The sequence below is a fragment of the Helianthus annuus genome, chromosome 7 (assembly GCF_002127325.2).
Source record: "Helianthus annuus cultivar XRQ/B chromosome 7, HanXRQr2.0-SUNRISE, whole genome shotgun sequence".
Classification (NCBI taxonomy): domain Eukaryota; kingdom Viridiplantae; phylum Streptophyta; class Magnoliopsida; order Asterales; family Asteraceae; genus Helianthus; species Helianthus annuus.
In genome coordinates this window covers 94974563-94988597 of record NC_035439.2, presented here as the reverse complement: position 1 = coordinate 94988597, position 14035 = coordinate 94974563, and the positions used below count along the sequence as shown (strand labels likewise).

Sequence of the window (14035 nt, the reverse complement as noted above, 5' to 3'; positions counted from 1 at the left end):
CATTTTTAATGCATAAACCCTTACATATGTCAATTAATTCAAACCTAGATTATAAACTTGAAGGTTGTGGAGAAAAAGCGTTTCTAGTTACCCGATCCTATCTATTTCAATTTGCAAGTAAAATTGTGTTTTAACCTGATTTTGTTTTGACCTATTACCGAACCGATTGGTTTCAATTTGCGAGTAAAATCGCGTGTTTTCACGTGAATTCATTTTGACCCGTTATCAAACCAACCCATTCTACCACTTCACGTCTAGTATCGTCACGTAACCTGATTCTCCATTACTTCGAACAAGTGATGTTTGAACCTACCATCAGTTAGTTCAAAACTAACTGCACATACTCAATTGACGTTCAATCCTTTCAAGTGTAACAATTATGTTATGATGCTAAAGTAAACAAATCGTCGAAGTACATGATGGTAGAGGTGCACAAAGCGGGTTTTTTTTAATACCCGGGTTTGGGTATGACCGGGTTTTAACTTTTCGGGTATTGGGCATACCCGGGCCAGGTTCGGGTCCGAGTATTGGCCAGAAAATCTATACCCTATGTACCCGGGTTTGGGTTTTCAATGCTCGATTATTAGAATATCCTATTTCCGGGTCCGGGTAGGGTTTGAGTATTGGTCAGGTAGGGTGAGTATTGGTCGGGTATGGTTCGGGTTCGAGTATAGATCGGGTTTTTTGATTCATTTTTTTTTTGGCATAAAACATAGAAATATAATGGAAACCTTTATTTATACATATTTTATACCTTGAAATATGCCTAAAAAGCCTCACACAAGCTCTAAACGTTCAAAAAAAGTCGTTGTACACAACGGGTCCGGGTATTACGAAAACCCCGGTATGCTGAAAACCCGGGTATGAAAAAACCCGGGTTCGGGTATTGAACAGAATATGCATACTCGGTCTCTATCGTAGGGTAGGTTCAGGTTTAAAAAACCTGATTTTTCTAATACCCGGGTTCGGGGTTTTTTCTGGGTTCGAGTTTTTTGTGCACCTCTACATGATGATGAAGATCAGTGGAGTGAAACGACATATTAGCGATCTCAGCAATGGCATCTTCTCTCACATTCGATGGTAAACTCCTCGTACGCAGCCACAAACGCATCCTGCCAGAATCACGGTAACCTGATCCTACAACTATCATGTATAGCGCATTTGCTTCGCCACCATCTCTCATTCCTCCATTTCCCAAACCGGATACAAAAGTCACATCTATTGATTTAAATCCATACATAAGTCCTTGTGTAGTCATAACCTTCCATAACCCTCTTTACTCAAACATAACCCTCCATAACATATGTGTGTAAGAATACCCTTCAATTCCGTCTACTTAGTGGCGGAGGGGTAGCCCCATCTTCGTAGTGTAAGAATACCCTTCAATTCCGTCTACTTAGTGTAAATTTTTTATCTTTTTATACAAAGGATACACCTAATCCTTAAAAAAAAAAATTGGGATACTTCTGAATTTTTTGGCTAGCTCCGCCACTGTAGTGGATAAACCCCCCTTCAAATTGATATATATGTATGTATATATGTGTGTGTGAGAGAAACTAAAACATGACCCCACCATGACCATAACACACAACCCATAACTCCTCACATAACGCGTAGAGGGCGGTATTTTAGGCGTTATAGGCCCTTATAGCGCCTCAATGCCTCATCACCTCTCCACTGCAAATAAATAAATAAGTATATCCGAGTGCCACGTGTTAGAATTATGTGAGCACAATAGAATTATGTGAGCCCAAACATAGCTATCTCTCTCCCGCTCTCCCTCCTCTTCCCCGCAGGTACTAGTCACTAAAAAATCTCAACCGCCCACGTTAGATTTAACTAGTTGAAATGAAAAAGTCACTTCTTGTAGTGATGGTGAGTATGTAAATTGCATATGTGACTTTTTTGTATTCTTGTTATGAGATTGAAAAAAATGACACGTGTTAGGTGATTCTACAACAATAAGCTACCAATTTTGTAGGAAGCTAATAGGGGGAAGATACACTTGGATTCTAATTCAAGAAACTTGAATCTCTCTCTCTCTCTCTCTCTCTCTCCCTTGTTTTCTTGAATCTTTTCTAGAATCTTCATTCAGGTAACAATATTTGTTTCATAAATCTTTAATCCTCAAATTCTGTAATAGTTGTTTATTCAATGTGTTATCAGGAAATTTTGCATATATGTTATGCTTTTCAAATGCCAATTTTGCATAAACAGAGTCATCCTCTGTTTCCTCTGTTTTCAATCTCCATGTTAAAATGTTTGAGATCTTGTTATGATTAATGAATTGTTGATATGGTTTTTTTTTTTAATATGTAGTTTGAAAGTTGTGTTGTGGAGGGAAATCAAGAATTCTGTTACAGGAAGTTAGTTAGTTACAAATGAATATTTGAATTTTCCGGCAGAGTTTCTCGGAGGGCCGGAAAAGTTCATCCTGACATATGGCTGCGGCCCCGAAGGCTGCTCCGGCCCCTGAAACCCCATCTCCAACTTCTGACTCTTCACCACCACCATCCGCTGACGCCTCACCACCACCACCACCACCACCTTCTAGTCCTTCGCCGCCACCACCTAAGGCTTCTAGACCACCCGCGTCCCCTCCCCCTCCTAAAGCACAGCCACCGCCCTCCCCTGATGAAACCCCGCCCGCCCCTTCACCTCCCAAAGCACAACCACCACCCTCCCCGGATGTAACGACCCCTCCACCTCCTACATTGCTTCCACCGCCGTCAGCAGGGCTTGTCCCGCCTGCCACCACTTCTCCGCCACCTCCTGCTGCAATCCCCGCACGCGAAGTACCTACAACACCCAACCAGCCCAGCCTTCTTCCAACCCGTGGGGACGCTTCTGACAAGGGTGCTCCAGGACCCGCGAGGAAGTTACCTAGTCCATCGAGCCGAAAATCAGCTTCGAAGTCATCAACCGATTATAGTGCAACCAATATTCCAATTATTATTGGAGGAATAGTTGTTGGCATTGTAGTGTTTCTTGCTCTTTTTGTCATTTGTGCTATGTGCAATAAGAAAAAGAAAAAAGGTTACTATATTCCTGAACAAAGCGCGGGAGTAGGTGGACCCTACTACCACGGTAAACCAGACCATGTGGTTAGGGTTGGTACTGGTGGTGGTTGGGGACATCCGCCACAACCACCACCAATGAACAGTAGTAAGGAATTTCTTGGGCCTAGAATGTCAGTGGCGGCATCTACAAAGATGCCACTGGCATTCAACCAGAGTCAATTCTCGTATGATGAGTTAGTAGCCGCCACCGGAGGTTTTACCCAGTACAATCTTGTGGGTCAAGGAGGGTTCGGGTTTGTGCACAAAGGGGTGTTGCCTAACGGGCAAGAGGTTGCTATAAAGAGTTTAAAACCAGGCAGTGGGCAAGGCGAGCGGGAGTTTCAGGCGGAGGTTGAGATGCTTAGTAGGGTCCACCATCGGTATTTGGTTTCACTCGTGGGGTATTGTATTAGTGATGGGCAGAGAATGCTTGTTTACGAGTTTGTTCCTAATCGCACCTTGGAGTTCCATCTTCATGGTGAGTTGTGTAGACTTGATATATTGATACATGTTGACTAAATCAAAAGATTACACATTCCATCTTCATGGTGAATGCATCATGAAACCAAACTTTTATTTGTAGGAAAGGGTCAAGTGGTTATGGATTGGCAAACTAGAATGCGTATTGCGCTTGGATCTGCCAAAGGACTCGCTTATCTCCATGAAGATTGTAAGACACAAGCACTAAGTCTCTCTATTTAAATACTAGAAATAACAAGATCGGTGGGTTGGGTTCTGGGTCGAAACAGGTTGGGTTGGGTTGGGTTTACTTGCAAAAAAAATTAATAAAATGTATATTGTGTTATTTGTTTTTTTATGATTAAAAAACATTATTTTCTCAATAATAATCCATATCTTTGGTACATTGTGTCAACCAGATTGAATCGTTTGAGATAAAACACAACCTAAATCGTAGGTCGAAATTGACACCTCCATTAGATACATGAAAATTTCGTTGAAAAATTGCAGGCCATCCTCGGATCATTCATCGGGACATCAAATCTGCTAACATTCTCCTTGACCATGAGTACGAAGCAAAGGTAACTACTAAAGATATTTAACGTGTGACCGTATGAGCCTAGTTTGAGAGTTCATGGCATTTGTGAATGTAAACATAGGTTTCCGATTTTGGATTGGCTAAACTAACAACCGGGAACGACACTCATGTCTCAACTCGTGTGATGGGAACTTTCGGGTAGGTTAGTTATGCTTTGAATGGTTAGTTTTACTTGAGGTTTGTTAGTTTTTACAAATAATTTCCTTCAGTTTGTGGAACAAATAATAGGTACTTAGCTCCGGAGTATGCTTCGAGTGGGAAGCTATCAGAGAAGTCTGATGTTTTCTCATTTGGGGTCATGTTGTTGGAGATTTTGACGGGAAGAAAGCCGATTGATCCCGAGACTGAATACATGAATGACAGCTTAGTAGAGTGGGTTTGTATAGCACCCAATCTATTTCAACTTTTTAAAGATCTTATAAGAGGTGGTAAAATGGGCGGTCAGACGTGTTGGGTAATGGGCCAAAATGGCTTCGAATTTATATGGGTACTTTTTTTAGGTTAGGTCGAGTCAAATCACTTTTATCTATTTTTTTCTAAATATTTCTCGAGTAAAACTACTTACAAGGTTTAATGCATCAAAATTACGTTTTGGGCTAGTTTACTCGGTTCTTTTTTAGTTATTTTTAACTATTCGGCTATTCGCCCCGGTTAGAGATTGAAAAAAATAAGCCAAAACAACTCATTTGTAAATAAAATGGTTGACTATGCCACCTCTAGATTTTATATAACCGTGTAAATGATTTGTGTTGGTTACTTTATGAAACTCAAAAACAGGCGAGGCCACTCATTGCTAAGGCGAAGGAAGATGGAGACTACAACGAGCTTGTGGACCCACGCTTGAAAACTAACTATGATCGCAACGAGATGGCACAAATGGCTTCTTGTGCTGAAGCTAGTGTCCGCCATTCGGCTAGGAGGCGTCCTAAGATGAGCCAGGTTAGTTAAATCTAAGATCCGCATCTTAGACAAGAGGTTAGTTACATACTAATTAATACGGTATTTTCACATTAAAAAAATCAGATAGTGCGAGCATTAGAAGGGAACGCATCACTAGATAGCTTGGATGAGAAAGAAACAAAAGGAGAATCCGCATTAGACACAAGCGAATCAAGAGTTTATGACACGCAGGCCTACAATGATGACATGATTAAGTTTAGAAAGATGGTGATGTCGACCGAAGAATCTTCAGGTAGTGAGATGGGTAGTTCTGGACAGTATAGATGAACACTGTAAAGTTATATATCACATGTTGTTAATAGCTAAGAAGGCTGTTAGTGCTACTATGGTACATATGAGGTTGATTTTCCAAGGAGAGTAATGTAGCATTTGTAGTTAGCACAAAGGCAATATTGGGCCAAAGATCTTTAGTTGAATATAACAAGATAGTGGTTTGTGTGTGTGTTTTGCCACATTGAAAACAATGAATCTAAGTCTCAGATGTCAAAAAAAATTAAACTAACCATTTGATCCAAATTCATTTGCATATATCACATTACTAGATGCCACCTGTGTACATTTTATATGTTATATATATATATATATATATAGGGGAAGGATGTATAGAAAACCTACTTTAATTTAGAAAACCCGGGAAACTCAAAGCTCCCGATGTTTTTTTTTTTTTTTTGAAAAAATTTACACACGTTATATACATGTTTTTAAGGGTTTTTGGGCAAAAAAATCAAAAAAACGCCGAGTAGATATTTTTAAAAAAAATAAACAAGTTTTGGTGTAACACATGTTACATTCATCTGACATATTTGTAACATGTGTTATACCAAAACTTGTTTATTTTTTTTTAAATATCTACTTGGCGCTTTTTTGATTTTTTTTTTTTTTTGCCCAAAACCCTTAAAAACATATATATAACATGTGTAAATTTTTTCAAAAAAAAAAAACCATCGGGAGCTTTGAGTTTCCCGGGTTTTCTAAATTAAAGTGGGTTTTCTATAGATACTTACATTATATATATATATATATATATATATTCTAATTTTATAATTAGTTTAAAGCCACCACACATATAGAAAGAAAAACCGATTTTAGTTTATAGTATTGTGTAAAGACATTATCCCAACAATAAGTTAATAACCAGAGGTGTAAACGAGCCGAGTCATTAAAGATAGACTTGCTAAAAACTCAAATCGAGCCAAGCTTAAACAAGCTCGACCTTTGATAAAGGCTCATTCAATAATAAAGGGAATATTTTATATAATGATAACCAAGTTTTAAGAGTGTTACAATCAAGTTACTCATAAAAGAATGTGTTCTAATAAGTCATTGAAGTTTATTTTATCTACTAATCCTGTATAATTAACTTGAATAGCAGGCAAACTATCATATATGACATTTATTTTATTTTTTTTTATTTTCATTATACATGTTGACATAATTAACTAACTAAAGACACAAATAAAATAAATCAACTCAAAATACATATACATGTCGTCCAATGAATACAATCATACACATCGTCAATTTCGTTCCATAATTAGAAAACCTACATCGACCATCGTCGAACACCACCCACCATCGCACCACCACCCGTCCCTTGACCCTCACACCACAGTCGCACCACCTAACCATTTTAATGGAGTAATATGTATGATTATTTGTAGCGACAATGGAAGATCATATTAACGGGAGGAGAATAGTCTTTTAATGGGTTCTATGTGATTGTGATATCTAAGCCGTCATAAGTTTCTTTTGACTGCACCATGCATAAAGCATTATTTTTTTTTAACAGCCAACAAAACCAAACTTTCATTAAACAACCACACCTACTAGCAAGAAGCTAGCACATACAATTCGAAAGACAAAACACAAACAAACAAAAGCATTAACCCATACTATCGATATTAAAACACTTCCAGTTCTCCCTAGAAAGGCTCGCCCGTCTCGATATATTCTTGATCCACAAATAGAAAAGGGTTTTAGCCTCTTCGATGACATTGGCAATCGAAGGGGTTTTCACGTTGAAAATAGCGTTGTTTCTAGCCCTCCAAATACTCCAAATAAAAGCATGGCTTTTCCTTTTATGGTATGAATCACTACAAACCAATATAGCGCACTCATTTCGTAATTGAGAGTTTAATCGGAAAACTCTGACCACTACAAACAAAAAACCTAAATAAATGCTATATAGAATGGATAACCTTTTATTTAGATCAAATATTTAGAATAGGAACACTAAAGTGAACTTTAGTGACCTAATTGAAACAAAATAAAAAAAAAATTATAAATGACTTGATTGAAACACTTCTAAAACTTGCTTATTATTTAACAATGTTATCCCTTTAATAAACAAGTCCACACCCCAAGCTTCACATATTCAAACTCGACTCCTCTCCTTTACAGCCCCACTAAAAACATAATAAAATTTCTCTAATTTATATTGCTTTTTGGACCAAGATTCCAAATTTAGAAATGGGCCGGTCTTAATAATACTAGTAGAGGCCCAAATCACTTTTTCTCCACTACCCAGTTACAAAAAAAAACCCGACCCGGTATCATACATCTATCGTCTACCATCAAAACCCTAGCTCTTCCGTTAGGTAGCAGCTGCTGCTAACAAATCGATCTCACCGGCCACAATCTACCATCAAATCGTTTAGATTCATCGGTGTTAATGCTCGTTTTGCTGTAATCTCGGTGAAATTGTAACAATTTCGATCCGATATTGCAACCATGGGCGATTTCAATGATCCGTTCATGCGCGGCAACAACGCCGCCGTTCAGGCTCGCACTAAGCAACAGAATCGTGCGAATCTTATGCAGATGAAGCTGGTATTGTTATTGTTATCGATTTGAGTCGCTAGTTTTCATTGTGTTTTAATTGAAGTTTGTTTGTTGAAGGTTTCGTTGATTTAGGTTTTGTTAGTATGTTATTTGTATGATGTGATTATTATTAACATAATAACCTGTAGGTATTTAACTTTTTGGCAGTGGATTTGGAAACAGTTAGGGTTTATTATATTAGTATTTGTAGTTTTTAGTTATTGATTGAACGTAGGGATCCTGATGAGAACTTGTTTCATATAATTTGTTCTAAACTAGATTAGAAAGCGGTCCGGTTGAATAAAAGGAAATGTGAAGTAGTTAGTAATGAAGATTTAGGTATAGAAGATTATAAAAATTACCAAAATTAATACAAAGGGGTGAAGAATTTGGGATCGCAGAATTGTGACACATGGCGCAAGCAGTTACTTAGTTATTAGGTATAGATTATGGAGCAGAGATGATGGGAGGTTATATTGACAAACATTAGCTTTTGTCCCCAATCTCAAATTGATAGCGTATTTGCATTACTGGTGATACTTTCAATTTTAGACGGTATGTTTGATCTTTTTCTGTGAATACTTGTTTCTGATTTTTATTATTTTGTGTTTTGCAGATTGGGCAGAGTCATCCAACTGGATTAACTAATAATCTGTTAAAGCTCTTTGAGCCCCGACCTCCTCTGGAGTATAAGCCACCACCTGAGAAGAGAAAATGTCCACCATACACTGGTATTTCGAATGTGTTTTATTATTTTGTATACCTCATTGATGTTTTTGGTTTGGAAGATCTAATTCATTTTTTATATTTTATTTGAAAGGGATGGCGCAGTTTGTTAGTAACTTTGCTGAGCCTACTGACCCTGAATATGCTCCACCTATAGTAAAGGGCGAAACTCCTGTAAGATGTTGCATTTAGCATACTAATTAAACGTCTGCAGAACATTCTATCATATGCACTTATTCTTTTATTAAAAGCTTTTGTTCTATAAATGAAACGAATATCATGACTTCATAGCTCACATCACACTATTGTGAGTATCACGACTTCACGGGATTTTTTAGTTAGTTTATGTTTTGTTTATCTCGGGAAAGTTTTAAAGGCGTCTGTTTAAGCGCGCCAGAAGACTCCTTTTGCAATTGTCAACAAGATCCACTTTTTTGTTTTGAACGACCATCTGTCATTTTATGTTTGTATAAGAATTTTTTATAACTATAGAAGGTGTTGTAAAGGCAAAATGATTTATTCACAGCTTTATGTTTTCTTGTTTATTCGTGTAAATCAGGGCCAAAAGAAGGCTAGGATTCACCAGCTACGGCTCGAAGAAGGTGCAAAAAAGGCTGCTGAGGAACTTGAGAAATGTAAGAACTAAGAAGGCATCTTTATATATATATATATATGTATATTAGTTGATTGATTCTAGGAGGTCGTGTGACTTTAAGCATTGGTGCTTGGTGACTTATGCAGATGATCCCAACAATGACCCAAATATATCTGGAGATCCTTACAAGACATTGTTTGTTGCCAGACTTGTGAGTAATTCTGCCTTTTGGATTTACTATATTCCATATTTTATTTTGATTTTATTAACTTGATAGTTTCTTTACTTTCAGAACTATGAGACAACGGAGAGCAGAGTAAAAAGGGAGTTTGAGGCATATGGTCCCATTAAACGGGTAGGTTTTGTAGAGTACCCTGTAAAGGGACTCAAGGTTATAGCCTTTTGTTCGGTAAGAGGTTTGGTTTTTTGTGGTATAACGGCATGTGGGTAACATCTCTTTTTGTTGTCTGCTAGAAACATTTTAAAATTTTAAATTTCAGAGAAAAAAACTCGTATTTTTGCTGACGAGTCAATTTTCTTGTGAACAAACTTTCCAGCAACTGTTTTGACAGATTTAATCATATTTCAGTAACTGGGCTGGGTTATCTTGATAACTGATACTAATATAAATCAAATATATGGATTATACAGTTTAGTTTCAAGATACTAATAACAAATGATGACAAATTTGGTTTGCCAACTGTCACCTCTTTTATTTGGGTTTTGAACATTATTTATCATATAATTTCTGAAAAGATGAACTTGAGGTAATGTAAGTGAAACTTTTCATCATCAATGTGACTACATTTAACTGTTTAGTGCTTAGTACAAACAATATGGTAAGTTTGAGAAAGTTATATGCCTTTTTTGCTCTGGAAGATAGTATCATAGTTTCCGTCGGAAGTTCAGTGAAATCAGTTCCTCAGGTATTATTGCCTACCCCCCCCCCCAACCCACCCTGTTAGTTTCTTTTCTCTCTGATTAAATCATAACTTCAAGACTTCGAGATTTTGGGTATTCTAGTAGAGCTTATAGCGACCACTCAGCTAGTAAGTTTCAAGGTAAATGGTACTTTATGTTCCTTAGTTTGTACAGTATCCTACTTGAGCAGATGAATGATTTGGTCTCTAAATTCTGCAACAAATGAAGACTGACAGCTTTTTGGTAATATATATCGGGAGTGCATCTTTTCTCTTCTTTTCTAAGTTCAGTATATGCATTTCTTGCTACTGAAATTTTACCTGTTCTAAGTTCAGTATTTGCATCTTCTATCCAAAACATTTCAGAAGTTGAGAAGAATTCCCGGTATTATTATTATTATATATATAGCTATCGTTTATAGTAATATTTATTTAATTAATAATCCCTGGTAAGGGAAGGGTAGTTGGTAAGTTGGCCAAAATTATTGTGCAACTCTAGCAAGTGACGGTGATGATGCATCTTGCCTGCGAAGCGTTTGATTGAAAGGTGAGCACGGCTTTCGAGGCTTAGTGCTTGTCTGCCGTGCATTAGGATTATTTAATTTTACAATTGCTAACTTTTTCATGCGTTTGTTAATACTCTGTTGAAAGTGTACGGGTTAGTATGCGTTTATTCTTTTCTCTAACTCATAAGAGTTACAGGTTCGCTTGATTGCTGATAAAGAGACGAACAAACCAAGAGGATATGCATTCATTGAGTACATGCATACGCGGGATATGAAAGGTTTTCTTCTTTCAATTCTTATTTTTTTGCATTTGCATCTCTTCCTTTTCAACAAAAACTTACTTCTTCTACCCCCTACTCAAACTTACAAAACTCTACTTTGTCACTTTCTCATTTATATGTAAACTAGTGGGTTACTACCCGCGCTCCGTAGCGGGTTCAAAACGTAGATAAAAAATAAGCAAATCGAGATAGTTTAACTTGTTTGATGTTTTAGTTAAAGGGCTAAAATATCATTAATAAGGCTGAGGGGCGAAACATGTTATCAATTAAAGTTGAGGGGCTAAAGTTGTTTATTATTAAAGTTGAGGGGCTTGTTTAGTTAAGGGGCTAAAATGTCATTATTAAAAGTGAGAAGCTAAACGTGTCATTTGTAAAGTTGAGGGGCTAAAGTTGTTTATTTTTAAAGTTGAGGGGCTTGTTTTGTTAAGGGGTTAAACATGTCATTATTAAAGTTGAGAGGCTAAACATGTCATTATTAAAGTTGAGGAGCTAAAGTTGTTTGTTATTAAAGTTAAAGGGTTAAAGTTGTTTTACTTAAAGGGCTAAACATTTCATTACCAAAATTGAGGGGTTAAAGTTGGTTAATGCCAAAGTTGAGGGGCCAAAGTTGGTTGATGTGACAAAATAGCATATTTATAGTATATATAATGAGTTGAAGTTGCTCCTCTACTTTCTATGTTGTCATTTTTTTAACCAATGGTTGAATTCTACTGTGATGTATAGCCGCATACAAACAAGCAGACGGAAGGAAGATTGATAACCGAAGGGTGCTTGTGGATGTTGAACGTGGGAGGACTGTTCCTAATTGGCGACCTCGTAGGCTCGGTGGTGGACTCGGTACGACTAGGGTTGGCGGTGAAGAAGTCAACCAGAGGGTATCTGGGAGGTATGTTTTTTTTTTGTTCTACCATGTTTACATCATATTAAATACGCCAGCTCTTCTTTTCCCTAACATGTCGAAATGATTCTCTATGATGGTCAGAGAACAACAATCAGGGGGACCGACTCGATCTGTGGAACCAAGAGGACATGAAGAACGAGACAGGTGACACAAATAATATCGTTTAATCTTATACCTCTTTAGTTATAGTGGGTGTGTTGTAATTGTTTATTATCGTAATAACTCAGGGAGAGGGAGAAGTCTCGTGAAAGGGTTAAGGAGAGGGAACGTGAAAAGTCTCGGGAACGGTCTCATGATAAACCAAGGGATAGGGAGCATCGTGAAGATAGGCACCATCGGGATCGTGATCGGAAGTCAGATCGGGACAGAGACCGAGACCGTAGTGGTCGTGACCGTGACCGTGACAGACACCGGGACCGGGACCGGGACCGTAGTGGTCGTGATCGAAGTGGCCGTGACCGTGATCGCTATCGTGACAAAGATCGGGAGGGTGACGTTGAACAAATGGACCGTGATCATGAGCATGACCGTGGGCGATCACGTGACAAGGATTATGAGTATGATCGGGTCGATAGACATGAGAGAGACAAGCATGGGGATAGGCAAAAGAGCTATGAGCATGGTGACCCAGAGGAAATGTATGACCAACCGGTACATGGGAACAGGGTTGACCACGAGCGGGATCTTGGAGGCTATGACGACTACTATGATCAAGAGCGGTACGGTCATCAAGATCGTGATCATGATCGTTATTATGAGATGGAGGAAGAGAACTATGAACCAGGAAAGGTTGACCCACATGAGAAGGATCATGATCGTTCGTATCGGCAATCGGACAGGTCGCTTTCGCGTGAGTATGAGTATTGAAGTGGTGCGGGTTATGATTTGCTGTCGGGTCGGTTTGTTTCCTTTATTGGTGGATTGTTTTTAATGTTCCATGTCAAGTTTTTATATGCGTTGAACTTGTTTGAACGTTTCTTAGAGATTGCTTGCCTACTGCCTAGTCGTTTATGTTCTATATCTGGATGACTCAAGGATGTGTTTTCTACCATTTTCTTTTACATATTACGAAGTTATAAAACAAATGCGAACAAGTAACTTATATGTAAGGTTTTTGGACCTGCCAACCTTAACCCGTTCTATAATGTGGGTTAGTTTGGTTAACATTTGTTATGACTTCTGATGTGTGTAATTGGGTCAAGTTAAAATCACCAAACTGGGTCTAAATGTGTAGTCATAGACATTAGTAAAATGATGAATGGGTCGTGGAACGGGCAACCAAGTGATAACGGGTCGATTGAAATGAACGGACTTGAATGGTACCGTGTTGCCAGTGTTGGTGACCACTACCGGCCATTGTCTTTATTGTCCCAATTACCTTCCAACCATACAAGCACATTAGAACAATCATACATGGCAAGAGTATGTTATGTAATGAGCCTGAACATGTATGAGTAAATGTTAAAAAAGATGTTAAATATTTGGCATATAATTGGAATTTTGTGCTAAAGCCTAAAAGAGACATTCTTATTAAGGTTTTGAATGAGCACACGTGCTTAAGGAAGTTTTGGTAAAGAGTGCTTGTGAATACTATTGTGGCCAAGGTTAGTATATAGGGATGGTTGTAAAATGGGATGTACACTAAAAAGTCAAATTTGTGTTGGTGTTTCTTTAGTTAATTGCCAAGATGCACTTTATATAATTGGTCAAGTTTAGTAAGAGTTATATGAGAAAGTTAAGAATGTTTTCGTCGTTGAAGTTGTAAAGTTCAAACTGTAATAGGCTAGTGATTTTGTACTAGCTTAAATTATATGGGAAAATATGTTTGACTCACTATTTTCTATATTGAATAATCAATTCAAAATCTAGTGGAAACACGATAAGCGAATTGACCTCACGACATACTCCAGTGGTCCGTCAGTGATCCAAATTTGTCATTCAAAAAAAATAATAACCCTCACGACACCATCCATATATAATTTATATGTAATGCGGTTTTGGGGATGAAACTCTAATTAGCGAGGGAAAGTTACGACATCTTATTGTAAAATATTTCAATTTTTTTACGGAATAAATATGAGAAAAAACCCCATTTGTGGGAATCGAACTCAGGACCTATTAGTCCCAAAGCTTTATCCCACCCCCAAGATGTCACTAGGCTATAAAGCCATGTTTGAAACGTGCATGTAGAAAACTAAAGAGGATGAGTA

At 37.8% G+C, this 14035-nt stretch overlaps 2 protein-coding genes across 2 annotated transcripts; both read left to right on the top strand.

Annotated features, from left to right (window-relative positions):
* Positions 1 to 2320: 2320 nt before the first annotated feature.
* LOC110868128 (proline-rich receptor-like protein kinase PERK5) lies at positions 2321 to 5518 on the top strand. Its single transcript, XM_022117219.2, has 7 exons — positions 2321 to 3537; positions 3643 to 3729; positions 4029 to 4099; positions 4178 to 4254; positions 4345 to 4492; positions 4894 to 5055; positions 5140 to 5518. The coding sequence occupies exons 1-7, from the start codon at positions 2442 to 2444 to the stop codon at positions 5341 to 5343; spliced, it is 1845 nt and encodes a 614-aa protein (XP_021972911.1). The 5' UTR covers positions 2321 to 2441; the 3' UTR covers positions 5344 to 5518.
* Positions 5519 to 7635: 2117 nt separating this feature from the next.
* On the top strand, positions 7636 to 12923 carry LOC110868129 (U1 small nuclear ribonucleoprotein 70 kDa). The gene is made up of 10 exons (XM_022117220.1): positions 7636 to 7905; positions 8513 to 8627; positions 8717 to 8796; positions 9182 to 9257; positions 9364 to 9428; positions 9510 to 9572; positions 10840 to 10921; positions 11648 to 11810; positions 11907 to 11969; positions 12053 to 12923. The coding sequence occupies exons 1-10, from the start codon at positions 7807 to 7809 to the stop codon at positions 12690 to 12692; spliced, it is 1446 nt and encodes a 481-aa protein (XP_021972912.1). The 5' UTR covers positions 7636 to 7806; the 3' UTR covers positions 12693 to 12923.
* Positions 12924 to 14035: the final 1112 nt, after the last annotated feature.

Excerpts from the sequence above, each read along its gene's own strand:
- LOC110868129 (XM_022117220.1), top strand. The coding sequence starts at position 7,807 with ATGGGCGATTTCAATGATCCGTTCATGCGCGGCAACAACGCCGCCGTT. Across the intron at positions 10,922-11,647 it reads GCATACGCGGGATATGAAAG|CCGCATACAAACAAGCAGAC; the intron begins GTTTTCTTCTTT and ends TGTGATGTATAG. Across the intron at positions 11,811-11,906 it reads AACCAGAGGGTATCTGGGAG|AGAACAACAATCAGGGGGAC; the intron begins GTATGTTTTTTT and ends TATGATGGTCAG.
- LOC110868128 (XM_022117219.2), top strand. The coding sequence starts at position 2,442 with ATGGCTGCGGCCCCGAAGGCTGCTCCGGCCCCTGAAACCCCATCTCCA. Across the intron at positions 3,538-3,642 it reads CTTGGAGTTCCATCTTCATG|GAAAGGGTCAAGTGGTTATG; the intron begins GTGAGTTGTGTA and ends TTTTATTTGTAG. Across the intron at positions 4,493-4,893 it reads ATGACAGCTTAGTAGAGTGG|GCGAGGCCACTCATTGCTAA; the intron begins GTTTGTATAGCA and ends ACTCAAAAACAG.